Raw genomic sequence first — 14,350 nt, 5'->3', positions numbered from 1 at the left:
TATATATATATATATATATATATATATATATGTATGTATATATATATACACATACACACACAGTTACAAATATTCATATATGAAGAAAAACTCAAAAGAATGTATATAAAATACATTAAAATATATGTATATATTTTAGTCCTAAGTGACATCTACTTTCTGAATAAAAACAAAACTTTAACTTCATAAAAAATAAAAGAAAAACTAATGTAAATGCTAATGTCTGGTTTTATTGACCAAATTTTCCAACAAACCGAATCCTATTGCCATAGTGATTAATAGCTCAATATAGCAAAAGCATCCGAGATGAAATGTTTATATTAAGATAGAAAGCTAATATTTCATAGTATGGGTCTCAAGAAGAGTGTAAAAAGAACAAAACAAAACAAAAAAAAGATATATAAAGAGAAAGGGAGAAGAAAAACTGGATAATACTTAAGATTCTTTGTAAAAAGAAAAATGACTAATCCAAACTGTAAATAAGAAACTGAATTTAAACAAACAGACACACAAACATTTTTATCTCATCCCAGTTGAAGCACTTTTGAGATTAGGTTTTCTTTAGGTTTCTTAAGCAAGGGAAATACTTTTCTTTGATTTCTTGCAGAAAACGCTCAGGAAAGTATATGTAACGTTACATCCACCACAAATTCACAAAGTGGTTTCAACGTTAATTCAAAACACAGAATTCTAGTTTCTCTGTGGAATGAAGGAAGACATTTGGGAAATACTGCAGCAATATTTGAGCATACAAAACTTTCAAAAGAAAAAAAATACCCAGCTAAGTACAAAGTTATTGGTATATAATTTAGATTTGTTTAAACATAGCATTTCAACTGTTTAAACAGAGCATCTCAAGTGAATATACAGATCGATCAATCGCAAATTAATTTACGTTAAAATGAAATGATAAAAATAACATTTCCAGGTACAAAATAAAATTTAACCTGATTGATTTAACATTTTTGAAATTAGAAACAGCCAGATGAAAGAAAAATTTTAATGTTAATTTTTAGTAATGAAATGAATGCTTAATTAAAACAAATCAACTTGAAATGACTACCAGTTTCCACTGTACTTGTCCCATATATTATTGTAATTAATTCTTATTTGTGGGTAGAATCTATAGATTAAAACTGATGTTCTGCAGTCAAGACAGTATTTTGCATTCTTAGTGAAAGCACTTCATTATATTTACTTCAGTTTAAGTATAACCAGGAGATTTTACACTCTTTAGTTAACATTAAATTACTGATGTAATAACCCTACCAGTCGCCTAACTACTATAGCTATTATAGTACATTGGTATTCTATAGTACTTGTCTATTGGCATGGCTGTGTGGTTAAGCTTATTTTCTAACCACATGGTTTAGGATTCAGTCCTACTGCATGGCACTTAGGACAAGTGCCTACTATAGCTCTTAGCTGACTAATACCTTATGAGTGAATTTCATAGATGAAAACTGTGGAAGCCCATTGTATAATATGTGGGTGTATGTGTTGTCCCCTACTCACTGTTTGACAGTGCTGGTTTGTTTACACCCCTAAAACTTGGTTTGGCAATAAAAACCAAGAGTGTAAGTACCCGACTTAAAAGTAAGAATTGGGGCCAATCTGTTTGAGTAAAACCCTACAAGGAAGTCTACCAGCATGGCTGCAGTCCACTGACTGAAAGATACTCTACAGCAGGCATGGGCAACCTACGGCCCACGGGCCTGATCTGGCGCATGGAGACCTGTAGCAGTATGGCCGTGAAGTGGTTAATTTTCTAGTCTAGCTGGCTCCGAGTAAATAGGCAAAAATGAAAGAAGCTTTTGTGGAATGCACTTTAGCAAAAATTCTAGGAAAGGTGAAAGGACTAAATGCATAGAATCAAAATAGAGAAAGTGAAACTCATGTTTCCCTGGAAAAGAGAAGGAAACATCAGCAATAAAATGAAACTCATCATAAGCCCTACTAGTCAGTGAGTAGCTACCTTTCGATCTTTAAGGTTATGTCCTCTCAACACAATTAGGCTTGCAAAAACTTTCTTTGCGTTTTAAATATTTTTCCGTAGCTAAAGATGAGAGCATTGATGTGTCAAATACAGCCCAACTTGCAGATTTTGTACATGGAATTGATGAAGATTTAAATATCACAGAAGAAATGCTTGGTCTTCGCGGAATGAAAGACACCACCACTGGAGAGGATATTTTTCAAGAATTGAAAATGTTAGTGGCCAGATTTAATCTACATTTCAAAAACCTTCATGGTTTATCAACAGATGGTGCTCCTGCGATGGTTGTAAAACAGGCTTAGTTTCTAAAACCAGATCAGAATTGGCTTCTATGAATATAGACACAAAAGATTTATCCATTTTTCATTGCATAATTCACCAGGCGAATTTGTGTGCCAAGTCATTCAAATTTGAACAGGTCATGTCCAAGGTTGTTTCAAGTAAAGATTTTATAAAATCTGGAGCTTTGAACCACCACCAGTTTAAAGAATTTCTTGAGGATATCGAGGCAGAGTATGGAGATATGGTGTACTATTGTGAGGTGCGATGATTGAACAAAGGAAAAATGTTGAAACTATTTTATGATCTGAGAAGTGAAATTTTTACATTCATGGAAATGAAAAGAAAGTCTATGTCTGAATTGAGTGATGATGGCTGGATATGTGATCTTGCTTTTCTTGTTGACTTCATTTCATATCTTAATGACCTTAATTTGAAATTAGAAGGAGAAGGCCAATTCATTCATCAGTCATATCAAAATATTTCAAAACATAATGCAATTGTGGGAACAACAGCTCAGAAATTGTAATACATTCCATTTCCCAACATTGGTAATTCATGGCAAAATTGATTGTACTTCTTATGCAGATGAGGTAAAATTGATCAATGAAAAATTCAATAATAGATTTCAAGATAATCACAAGAAACAAATCAATGTATATTTTCTTCACCTTTTAATATCAATATTAACCAGGTTCCCAAGGAATTACAGATGGAATTAATTGAACTCCAAAGGAATGAAGATTTAAAATGGGAGATCATTCACTAATAGAGTTTTTTATAAAAGCCTACCTAGAGAAAATTTCCCCTTGATCGTGGATTTTGCTAAAAAGAAAATGTCACCCTTTGGGAGCACATATAAATGTGAACGGCTATTCTCAAATATGAAATCTACTAAATCCAAAGCAAGATCAAGAATAACTGATAATCATCTTGAAATTAACTTGAGAGTAGCTACCTCTAGCATTTCTTCAAACATCGAGATGTTGAAGAAACATCAACCCCAAATATCCCATTAGAATAATGTTTCATAGCAATTTTCTCCTTATTTGAATGAATTATTTTTCTGATTCAACTACATTTGTTTTTATATAAATTGTTTTCTTCTTACCCTTATTTTAATATCCTTTTTATATTATAAAGCAAATACTTGTATAAGCACTTGTATACATATTTTGTAAGTCTGTAATAAGGGCTTTGGCCTGAAACTTTGGTGAGAAAACTTAATCCGGCCCGCACATGGAAAATGGTTGCCCATGCCTGCTCTACAGTATATCTATAATAGTAATCCTTTAGTTTGGGTTTAAAAAGAAACTATTATAAGAGGATGCTATAAAACTACTAACTAGCAGCTCCATGAGTAGATCTTCTAAGATCATCACTACAATAAACAAGCATTGCATTCAAGAGGAAAATGTTACTTTACACTTCAGGCAGAACTAATTTTGTGAATGGATCCCCTTTGATGTGTTGATAAAAAACAAATCTAGCATACACAATAGAATGGATGACAAAGAAATTTGAGAGAAGTGTCAAGTATCATCATTTTAACATCCACTTTTTCATGCTTGCATGGGTTGGATGAAGTCTGAAGCAGATGCCCTTCCTGTCATCAACCCTTATATATTTCTTTAGAATGAAAATCTTTGCAGGTAGGAGACAGCTAATGGACACACACACATATACACACACAACACTTTCTATACATTCTCTTGCATGTGCATAGTGAGTATTTTAAATGCTGCTCTGAGAAACATCAACAAAATATTGTGAAGCAATTCAGAAAGAAATGAAATAGAAATGGAAGGCCTGGAAAACCCTGTTTCTGCAATTCATTGGACTAAAACTCAGGAAAACCCTTACATTGCAGTTAGAGATGGTCAACTTCTGGATCAATTGTGCTTTCCACATCAAGTTATTGCACAGACAGAAATGAGTAGGACAAGGGTTCAGACTAAGAGCAACAAGCCCTGCAACCTACTTAAAAGGCTTTAATATTATCACCGTACTCTATATTCATCATTAATTTAGATTAGTAATGACAGCATTAATTACCAGAATCTAAGCATTTTAAAGTAAACAGCATCAAGTAATTAAAAAAGAAAAAAAAAAAAGAGAAACAAAAAACTCAAATGACTAGTTTAAAAGAGTTCACTCAATTCCAGAGTACATGATTATTCTAAAATGAAGAGTAAAGGTTATACATCTTTCTGTCTCACAAACACACTTGCATGCACCAAATGAGCACACAAAGAAAGCACTAAAGAAAAATAATTTAATGCCTTGTAAGCTACCTTCTGTAGCTAATAGAAAAGGAATTGTGAGTTCAGATAGATTAGCCCTTAACTTGTCCAAAATACTCTCATAAGTTTGCCCTAAATATCCATGCTTACTTTTAGAATTTTAGTTACTCCTTGCTTCGTGTGTTCTGAGTAATATAAAACTTGCCTTTCATAGGTTCTCTAGTTACTCTTGTAACTGAATAAAGGAAAGGAATAACTGAGAATGTATATCATACCAGGGAAATATGTCCGACATATCACATGATACAGTGGAGAAGCAAAGGGTTAATGTTGAATCAAACCAAAAGAATAAATTATCAAAGTTCTGAAGTACTCATGGGCAAAATTTGCATCAGTAAATGGTACATTGCCCTGTAGCTATATCTGATATAAGAAAATAATGCTTACCCTTTTTTATAATATTCCTCTAACTCATTGACAAATACACAGAATTCTCCAAAGCCAAGACCTTCTCCAGAGTTGTGTGCTGGACATTCTTTCGTACTCCAGACCATCTCATGTACTATAGAAGAAAAGGAAAAAAAGCATATAATACATATACATACATAAGGTCATTTTAAATGTTCATTTCTCCATGCTAGCATAAGTTGGACAGAATGAGATTTTCTACGGCCAGATACCCACGCTTCCTGTTGCTGAACATATGTTTTATAGAAAATTAGTTATAATGAACACTACTTGCAATGTCAAGACAACAGGACACCAACTCACATGTACAAACATATATACTGGGCTTCTTTCAGTTTCTGTCTACCAAATCTATAAGATTTTTTGTTGGTCTGGTGCCATAGAAGACATTTGCCCAAGATGCCAAGCTTCTCAACCACACAGTCGTGTGTATGTGAGAGAGAGTATATACACACAACAGAGAGAGGGAGACACACACACAACTGGAGAAACCTTAAATTAGACAATTAGTAACATTCCCAAATAGTAGAGTTTATGTACAGATTGGAAACAAGGTGAGTCAGTAAATAACATCAAAGTACTTATAATTATTATTTTCTTGATGAGAGAATTAGTTGTCCAGGCATCAGTAATGTGGTCTCCCACTAGATGCTTGAGTTAGAACTTGAAATGTCAAGTCGTTGTTGCTATGTTAACTATAGTTCTATCTGTTAAGGACTATTTCATATCAAGAGCCATAACTAATTTCTTTCATATGCCACAAGCCATACACCTATTGAACAGAAGTTACAGATTTGTTCAGTGTTGTTATCCAGCTTTGCCCTGATATTTCTATGAACCATAACTAATTTACTCATTTGCCACCTAAATAGTCACATGCCTGTTCATGGCAATCGTGTGAAGGACTTGTTCTATATTTCATCACATGATGTGGTCTGGTATCCAGCTTCTCTTCAGTGCAGGATATTTTTCTAATCATTTTTTTAATGTATCCATCAAATTTCTTTGTCATCCATTCTATTGTGTATGCTAGATTTGTTTTCTATCAACACATCAAAGGGGATCCATTCACAAAATTAGTTCTGCCTGAAGTGTAAAGTAACATTTTCCTCTTGAATGCAATGCTTGTTTATTGTAGTGATGATCTTAGAAGATCTACTCATGGAGCTGCTAGTTAGTTAGTTTTATAGCAGCCTCTTATAATAGTTTCTTTTTAAACCCAAACTAAAGGATTACTATTATAGATATACTGTAGAGCAGGCATGGGCAACCATTTTCCATGTGCGGGCCGGATTAAGTTTTCTCACCAAAGTTTCAGGCCAAAGCCCTTTTTACAGACTTACAAAATATGTATACAAGTGCTTATACAGGTATTTGCTTTATAATTATTTGCTTTATATTATTGACATGTCAGTGAAAAACACTGCTCCCATGCTGTGCTGAAGCCTGCAATAAATTTTGGCCCCTGGTAACTTTCAGCCTGCAGAAAACAGATCATTAACATTGCTTTTCTTTGGAGTAAGTAAAATGGGAAAAGCTACAGTTAATTTGACATTTTGTAATGAAAAGGAGGAGAGCAGATTTAGTGATTGCATGTTTGTACTGGTGCCATGTAAAAAGCACCCAGCACACACTGTAAAGTGGCTGGCATTAGGAAGGGCATCCAGCTGTAGAAACCAAGCCAAAACAGGTTATGGAACCTGGTGCAGCCCTTGGCCTCACCAGCTCCTGTCAAGCCATCCAACTCATGCCAGCATAGAAAACATAAGTGATAATATTTCATGTTCTACAGCCATTTAGTCAAATCACCTTCACACTATATAACTATTTAGTCCCTCTATAAATCCAATAGAATCAATATTTTAGAAGTAACACTAGATCAAGCAAGTATAAAATTATTATGAAACTAATCAAAACCCAAAATTATTTTTAAATTGACAAGCAGATCAATAGTCTTTTCAGGAAACTGATTTATTACAAAGGTACTTTTTCATTAGAAACAGCATCTACTTACACAAAATGCTAAGAGATCATCAATAAAGACAAAGTTCATTTTGCAAAGTATCACAGGCTGTTAAGGAATTCAAAGTTAATAATAAATCCTAGTATACATATATGATGAATCCTCAACTGTTAATGATAAGCAAATCTGTTATTTTAAATGTATTTTGGGACATGGTATGGTTGAGAATAATACTTACAAAGACTACAAGGCTATTAAATAACCAATTATATTAATTATACAAAAAAAAAAAGAAATCCCCAAAATTACAATCCATAATGGAAAGTAATATCTACACACAAGCACACACACTAAAATCTTTTCTAAACAGAATCTGAAAACTAAGCTTCAGTATTCCTTTTCATCAATGTAACTGCACATCAAACATGCTTTACTTCCCTAATGTTCTTTGATGTTTTATTGAAATCCTATTAGTATTTATTGAAGGCACAAATACTATATTCATCTTCAAAGAATTACCATATTTTACTTAAGATAAAAACATCACATCACCCATTTTCCCCTATAGTTTGTTTTTCTCTTTAATCAACCTGTTTGTTTAGCTTATACTTGGTCACCTGTGTATGTTTGTGTGAGAGAGAGAGAGAGAGAGATACACACTACCTATTCATTGGCAAGATTAAATGTTTATTATCCTGTATATGTGCTTCAGCTAAGATACTAATGATTTGTCCAAGCTCAATGGAATAAAAATGAAGAATTTTATATACTTCCAACCTATCTACATTAATATTCAGTGTATATAAAAATCCAACAGAAACAAATGCATAACCCTAGAAAAATTTAAGATGTAAGACTAATAATTAGTAACTACCATATTTGATGGCATAAAAGATGCACAATCGTACTAGATGAAGCCAATTTCAGCAATGCATATTCAGGAAAAAGTTTAGTGTTAAAGCATGTAATAAAGCAACTTTGCATATTGGACCTGGGGTGATATTTGGAGATCTTTTTTTAGGGGAAAAGTTCATGATGTGCCAAAATCTCATCTTCACGAGAGGATACTCAGTCAAATTACTGAGCTAACTAGAAGGCGAAACTCACAAAACTGGTTAGCTTGCTATCTAAAGAATTCCTTAAAATAATAGACTATAATAAAACAGTATGGGCTAAAATTAGGAAAACAGGTTTCCTCCTGCAATGTAAAAATGTTTGCAAATTTATATTTTGGTTACAGTTCAAGTTCAAAACAAAGGAGAAAGAATTTCTCGTTAGAAAATTACTAGTAGAAAAATGTACACGTCTAAAATACCAGAAATAAACTGCTCAATATAACTGGACAAGGTTTAAAAGTAAATAAACAAGTTAAATAGGTTATGTAACTCTAAATTCTTTAAGGAGAAAAAAAAAAGTTCTACTTCAATAACACTGGCTGAACTACTTGTCTATGGATTCTATCCAACTAGTTTGTGTTGGAAGCTTTCTAACATTGTATCATTGTAATGCATTTAGATGAGACTCATTGACCCACACTTCATTAACTTAGGTATTCCCAAGGTTCAATTTATGTTGCTCAGTTTCCACTGTTGTATACTGAAGATCCAATTTAAATTGGTTATAGTAATACTCACGCCAATAGATAACCCCACCCCCACTCTTCCTTAACCTTCTACAAACACAGGCATCATTCATATCCTTTGTCAAACCTACACTGCTACCAGGAATAAAGACTCTTCTAATGGAGACATAACAGCATATCCTACAATAATAATCCAAAGAATCACAGATCAAGGAAATTCAGCTTTTCTAACCATGGACAGTTAAAAATTAAGATCCACAAATCACCACAGATACAAGGCATCACAAGCACCAATGATTCTCTTTGTAATTCCACTCACATCAGAGCAAAAACTTGCATTCCAAAGACTAAAGCAAAAAGATACTTTCATTCTAAGTAGCTGCTGATGCTATGCGAAAAGCACATGAATCCCACAAGGTAATAATCCTCACATTTGCAAAGGTGGTGATGCTGCTATACATGAAAATATCTTTGGTTGTATTCAAGTGGAAACCAAATGATTAACAAAGTGTCACTGGCCGACAAACTCTAGCCTTTAGCTCACACCACAAATTTCTTCTCAGAACTAACTGTAGTAGTGGTTTCCAACCTGGGGTCCACAAAGTACTGGGGGTCAGTGAACAAAATTCAAAATTTCATATATATATATATGTATATATATATATATATATATATATATATATATATATATATATATATATATACACACACACACACACACACAAGATAAGCATATTAAAAGGGGTCCATGAGAAAACTCATTTAAATAAAAGGGTTGGGAACCACTAAACTACAGCATACCACATTCACCTAAGCCTTCCTCATCCCTTTCTAGAGCAACCCATTTTGTATCCCTTCTCAAACCCAACCTTTTACTATTTTATCCAGTCCTTCCACATAAAGATGCCAACTCTCAAGAATTCCCAGTACTCTCACCAGGCATCAACTCATAACTAATAAAATTGATCATCAACCACACCAATAACAGTTTCGGAGGGTCTGCTGAGGTCTTGAGAACTGGGTCTCTTCCCACCCAAAACCATAAAAATATATAAATATGTAACACTGGTTGTAAACAACCAGTTGCATATTTCCTTTTTTTTAATTTTCTTTTTTATACATATCCCCCACTCTCTAAAACCTATTTACTCATTCTACCTCTATTTAGAAATTCAGTGCCTAATCTCTTCCTACTACCTTTGTGCCTAATCTATCAGACTCCCTAATTTTGTATCTTTCCCAATCACACCTTTAGAAATCTTTCTCAGTCACTCATCTGCACCAAACTAATCTAAACCTTACGCTCACATTACCCAGCCCAGCAACCTCTGTCTTGCAAACAAAGAAGAGACTCAGATTAAGACAGAAAAAAAAAAAACCTAAATTGTATGAAATACTTTATATTTCTTCTGAGAAAAATGGATTCCCCCCACCCAAGGGATTATCATTAATATGCATGCTACTACTGGAATTTATTTTATGTATATTGAAGAAATGAAAGTGTCACAACAGCAGTAAACTCATTACCATAACCTAAGCCGTTATATCTTAGTAAATAATGGAACTACACATAATTCTGAATCCAACCAACCTGACCAAAAATGTTAAACCACATTAATATTTACAAGATATATTAATAATCTTACAAAGAAAAATGTGTGAAACTAACAGAATCTCCAACATTAAATCACCAAGATTTTTTCCCCAGACAACTTTCAAGCTGAAAGCTATTTCTCTTATGACAGAATACTAATTTAGGCTCACTGCTATTAATCACATACAATATGTATTTCCCATGATGGACTTCTGCCAAGGTTTCATTTTGGTCTGCTTGTTATTCATCTCCCGGCAACATTTCCAACAGACACCTGTCTTGTTAAGCTTCAGGTTTTATGAACAATCCTGCTTACCTACACAAAATGATTCTTATTTGCTAACCTGCTACAATCACTAGAACAAAGAAATGGTTGCAACTGTCTGTTCAACATCTACAACAATGGCTTCTGCTTTCCTGAAATACTAAGCTAAATATTTAACTCCTTTCAGGACTGTTTGCTACATCTACATCTTTTGCTCTTACTGCCTATTTCTAAACACTGTTCAATCCTTCTTCACAACTATACTCCCTAGAAATGACTACCTACTTATAAGTTTTCTTACAGAGTCTATCAGGACCCTAAAAATTGTCACAAGTCCTGCTACTCTTCAAATTAAATGCATAGGTCTACAAATTTATAAAGCGTGGTTGACCAATAAACATTCAGTATATTACTTTGTGTATGAAAATACAAACACACACACACAATTATACACACATTATGTATATTACTTGCCTGTCATCCCTCTGGGGATGGTAAGCCAAAAAATGAAAACCAGTATAATTAAATATGGCATAGAATTATGTGACACTTAACCATTTGTCATTTCACACCTTCCTCTAATAACATTAGAGCATTGAAAGTGTTAAACTAATCAATATCACAGCAATAAAGCATCTTTTATATAACATTTCTATAATATTAGCATCTTTAATACTATAAACACTAAATTATACACAAAAATGATTTCAGAATCTTAAGAAAAAATTTTAAATGTTAAATATTTTCAGATTATGTATTCTACTTCCTTAATGCAAGTGAGACTTATTTCTTAACTAAAATTCTAAGAACTACATTCTTTTGATCAGGTTAATATAACATTCTCATTCGATTAAGTTTAGCTTCAGTGAAATATTTCAACAGAATAAAGGGTTGAGAAATTATGCCAATGATGTCTGTTAAAATTAGTTTCACTAAAATTAATTGGTGTTTGTGATTTTAAAAAACCCCCAGAAAAACTTGATATTCAAACACAAAGTTGACTTCATAAAAAAAAAAAAAAAAAAAAAAATCCAAACATTTAAAAAATTAAGTTATAAAGCTAAAAATGTGATATGTCTATTTTTTTAATAAATCACTGCTTAAGATTTGTTTCAGATCTAACATTTTATCTGAATTGCTGTATAAAAATTTTAAACTATTTTGCTGATGGGTAGATAGAATTTCAGCAACTGAATAAATTTTATCAATAAAGATTGGTTACTATTTGCAGATTTTAAAATTTTTGACGTATGATTTTTCATTAGTCAAATTAGAAAAATAAAAAATTAAAATCTCTTTAAAGAGGATTCTAATTATCCCTCCCATCCCGTTTCTTTTATTAAAAAGACCAGATTTCTTCTTTATTTTTGCTTGTTTTTGTAGAAATAGATGGAGATATTATGTGGTGATGAAGCTCACTTTGTAAGTATGCATTTTCAGGTAGCATTCCATAGCATTGCACCTTAGGAAACACATTTTCTATTACAGCCTCAAGCTTGAGTGAATTTTATAGGAAGAAACTCCATGGAATCTTATATATGCATATGTTTGAATGTGCAAGTGTTTATATCTATGTATGTTCACATGACATCATTTAGGCAACAGTGATGTCATGTCAGCATCTTTAAACAATGTTCTATAGCTCAGAGGTTTGAAAAGCAGGTAAGGATTGGTAACAGAAAGAACATGCAACTATAGAATATTCCTTCAATAAGGCTCACCTAACCTACACCAGTACAGAGAAGAAAAAAAAAAAACTAATGATTTTTGATCCCTAACACACAGAAATTAGAAACGGAGTTCTCAATTTTCCCCAAAACATTGTATTAGAGAAATTACCTGAAGAAGGAATTGATAACCCATCCTAGTCTTGTCTTGCTAAGAGATTACTCTCATGCTGGACAACATGCATCACAAGATTAATAATATTACTGAAAAAATGTTTTAATATAAAATGATTTTAAAGCTCAAAGAATTATAGAAAACCATGTACTTCAAAGCATCAAAATGATTTCCAATATTTTGAAGTACCTTTCATTTCTAAAAGTTAGATTTTCCTCCAAACAAGCCTAGAAATAAAATCAAAAATATTGTAATTCTTTTTTGTAAGAAAAAGTGCTTCTCCTTCCAAAATTCTCTAACACATTTTCAGGATAAAAGTATTACAAAATGATAAACTGGATAGAAAGGCTCATAAAATTCAAGCAAGTGATTATTGCTTTTACTTTTTCAGCCATTTAACTGCAACCATATTATGGCACTCCCTTGAGGGATTTTAATAGAACAAACCCCAGAACTTTTTTTTCAAGAGTGGTACTTATTCTGTTGATTTTTCACTGAACTGCTAAGTCACAGGGTTGTAATAAACCAACGCCTGATATCAAGTAGTGTGAAGAAAAAACACACTGAACTTCCACAGTTTCCATATACCAAATTTACTCACAAGCCATTATCAGCCCAGGGCTTTATTAAAAGACACTTACCCAAAGTGACACACTGGTTTTGAACCTGAAATCACAAGACTACAAAGCAAGTGTCTTAACCACACAGCCATATTCAACCAATTCTATTTGGTTGATAAATTAACTCTCCAAATGACTTCTAGGATAGTTTAGGAGAAGAGAAAAGGAAATCACTGATACTTTAGTCTATAATCTCTGGAAAGTCTCAAACTCTTTCAAATTCCAGATAAGTGTTACTCGAGATGGAGCACATGCCCTACTAGTAGGGTCTGAAAATAATTTAGTTTGGATATGGATTACTTCACAGGATAGGGCAGTAAGTAACAAGCTTTTTTTCTTCTTTAATTTACACTCATAAAGAATAAAAATTTGTTTATATTATTCTATTCATTAAAATTTAAGAATTGATTAAAATCTGTTAATAGTAACTGATTTTTATTGTTCGGAATAACTGAGAAACATAACCTTCAAATAATTACCCTTAGCAGAAGTTTTGTTGGACAATGACAAATATCTACATCAAATACATTAAGTAAAAGAGAGACTGAGTGGTATGCAGGAAAAAAAAAAAGTAACTTCAAGTCATACCAACTCATAAGGGCTGGTTTCCCAGTTTCATAGCATATATATTCCTCACCTGGACTGGAGCAACATGAAATGAAGTGTTTTGCTCAAGATCCAGGAATCAAAACCACAATCTTACGATCAAGAGTCCAACACCTTAACCACTAAGCCACGTACCTCCATATGTGTGGCAAAATTCCCATGTGCCATAAAGAATTGAACCTGCATATACTATTGTTATTTTGCCAAAATTTTTTTAATAAATAGTTGTCATCAGGACCAACATCTTGTCTTATATGATGGTTATTTTACTGTTCTATACTCAGCTGGAAAGGAACATTTATTTCTAACAATTTGTTAAATAATTGCGTAAACAAAAGCTTAGTATGTATAGGAAAAAATAAACAGAAATGTAATGCATGTCTATCCTAAAAGAAAATTGCATCATATCCAAAGTGCAATGGTTGCAATCGGTAAAAAGAAAAAAAAATTATCTCCTTGAATGGAGCTAACTTCTATTATTGTCAATACTGTTGCAATTGTGGAATCTTACATTATTCTGACAAATTAAGAAAACACAAATGTTATATATAAGTTTCAAAGCATCTTTAGCCCCGTATCCTAAATATAGTTTTTGATTTGCCTCATTATCAGAGAACTAGGTTACTTCCTTGTCTACTTGAAAACATTGAAGTTGTGAAGTTCAATCATAGAACAGTAAATGGAACTACAAGATCCATTAAAAAAAAAAAAATGTAAAGTCAAAATTAAATTTTCGTAAGACAAAGAATGAAGAAACAGTCTACCTGATCTAGAAAACAAAGGTAATTGTTTTAATTATCTACTTTGTTAATAGGTAGATTGGCAAGCAAATAAAATAATATTAAAACAGATGCTCCTTTCACAACATTAGTTTTTTTTTTTTTTTTTTTTT

The 14,350-nt window shown here is 32.6% G+C and overlaps 1 protein-coding gene across 1 annotated transcript in view; it reads right to left on the bottom strand.

The window, feature by feature from the left end:
• The window catches only part of LOC106880113 (uncharacterized), a 191,305-nt gene that overhangs the window by 83,229 nt on the left and 93,726 nt on the right, over window positions 1-14,350 (bottom strand). The window contains exon 4 of the mRNA XM_052971017.1: window positions 4,966-5,080. Coding sequence (XP_052826977.1) covers window positions 4,966-5,080 — 115 coding nt within the window. The remainder of the gene's footprint in view (window positions 1-4,965; window positions 5,081-14,350) is intronic.

This window comes from Octopus bimaculoides, chromosome 1 (assembly GCF_001194135.2).
Source record: "Octopus bimaculoides isolate UCB-OBI-ISO-001 chromosome 1, ASM119413v2, whole genome shotgun sequence".
In the NCBI taxonomy this organism is placed as follows: Eukaryota; Metazoa; Mollusca; class Cephalopoda; order Octopoda; family Octopodidae; genus Octopus; species Octopus bimaculoides.
The sequence above is the reverse complement of the archived record's forward strand: the minus strand, read 5'-3'. Positions and strand labels throughout refer to the sequence as shown.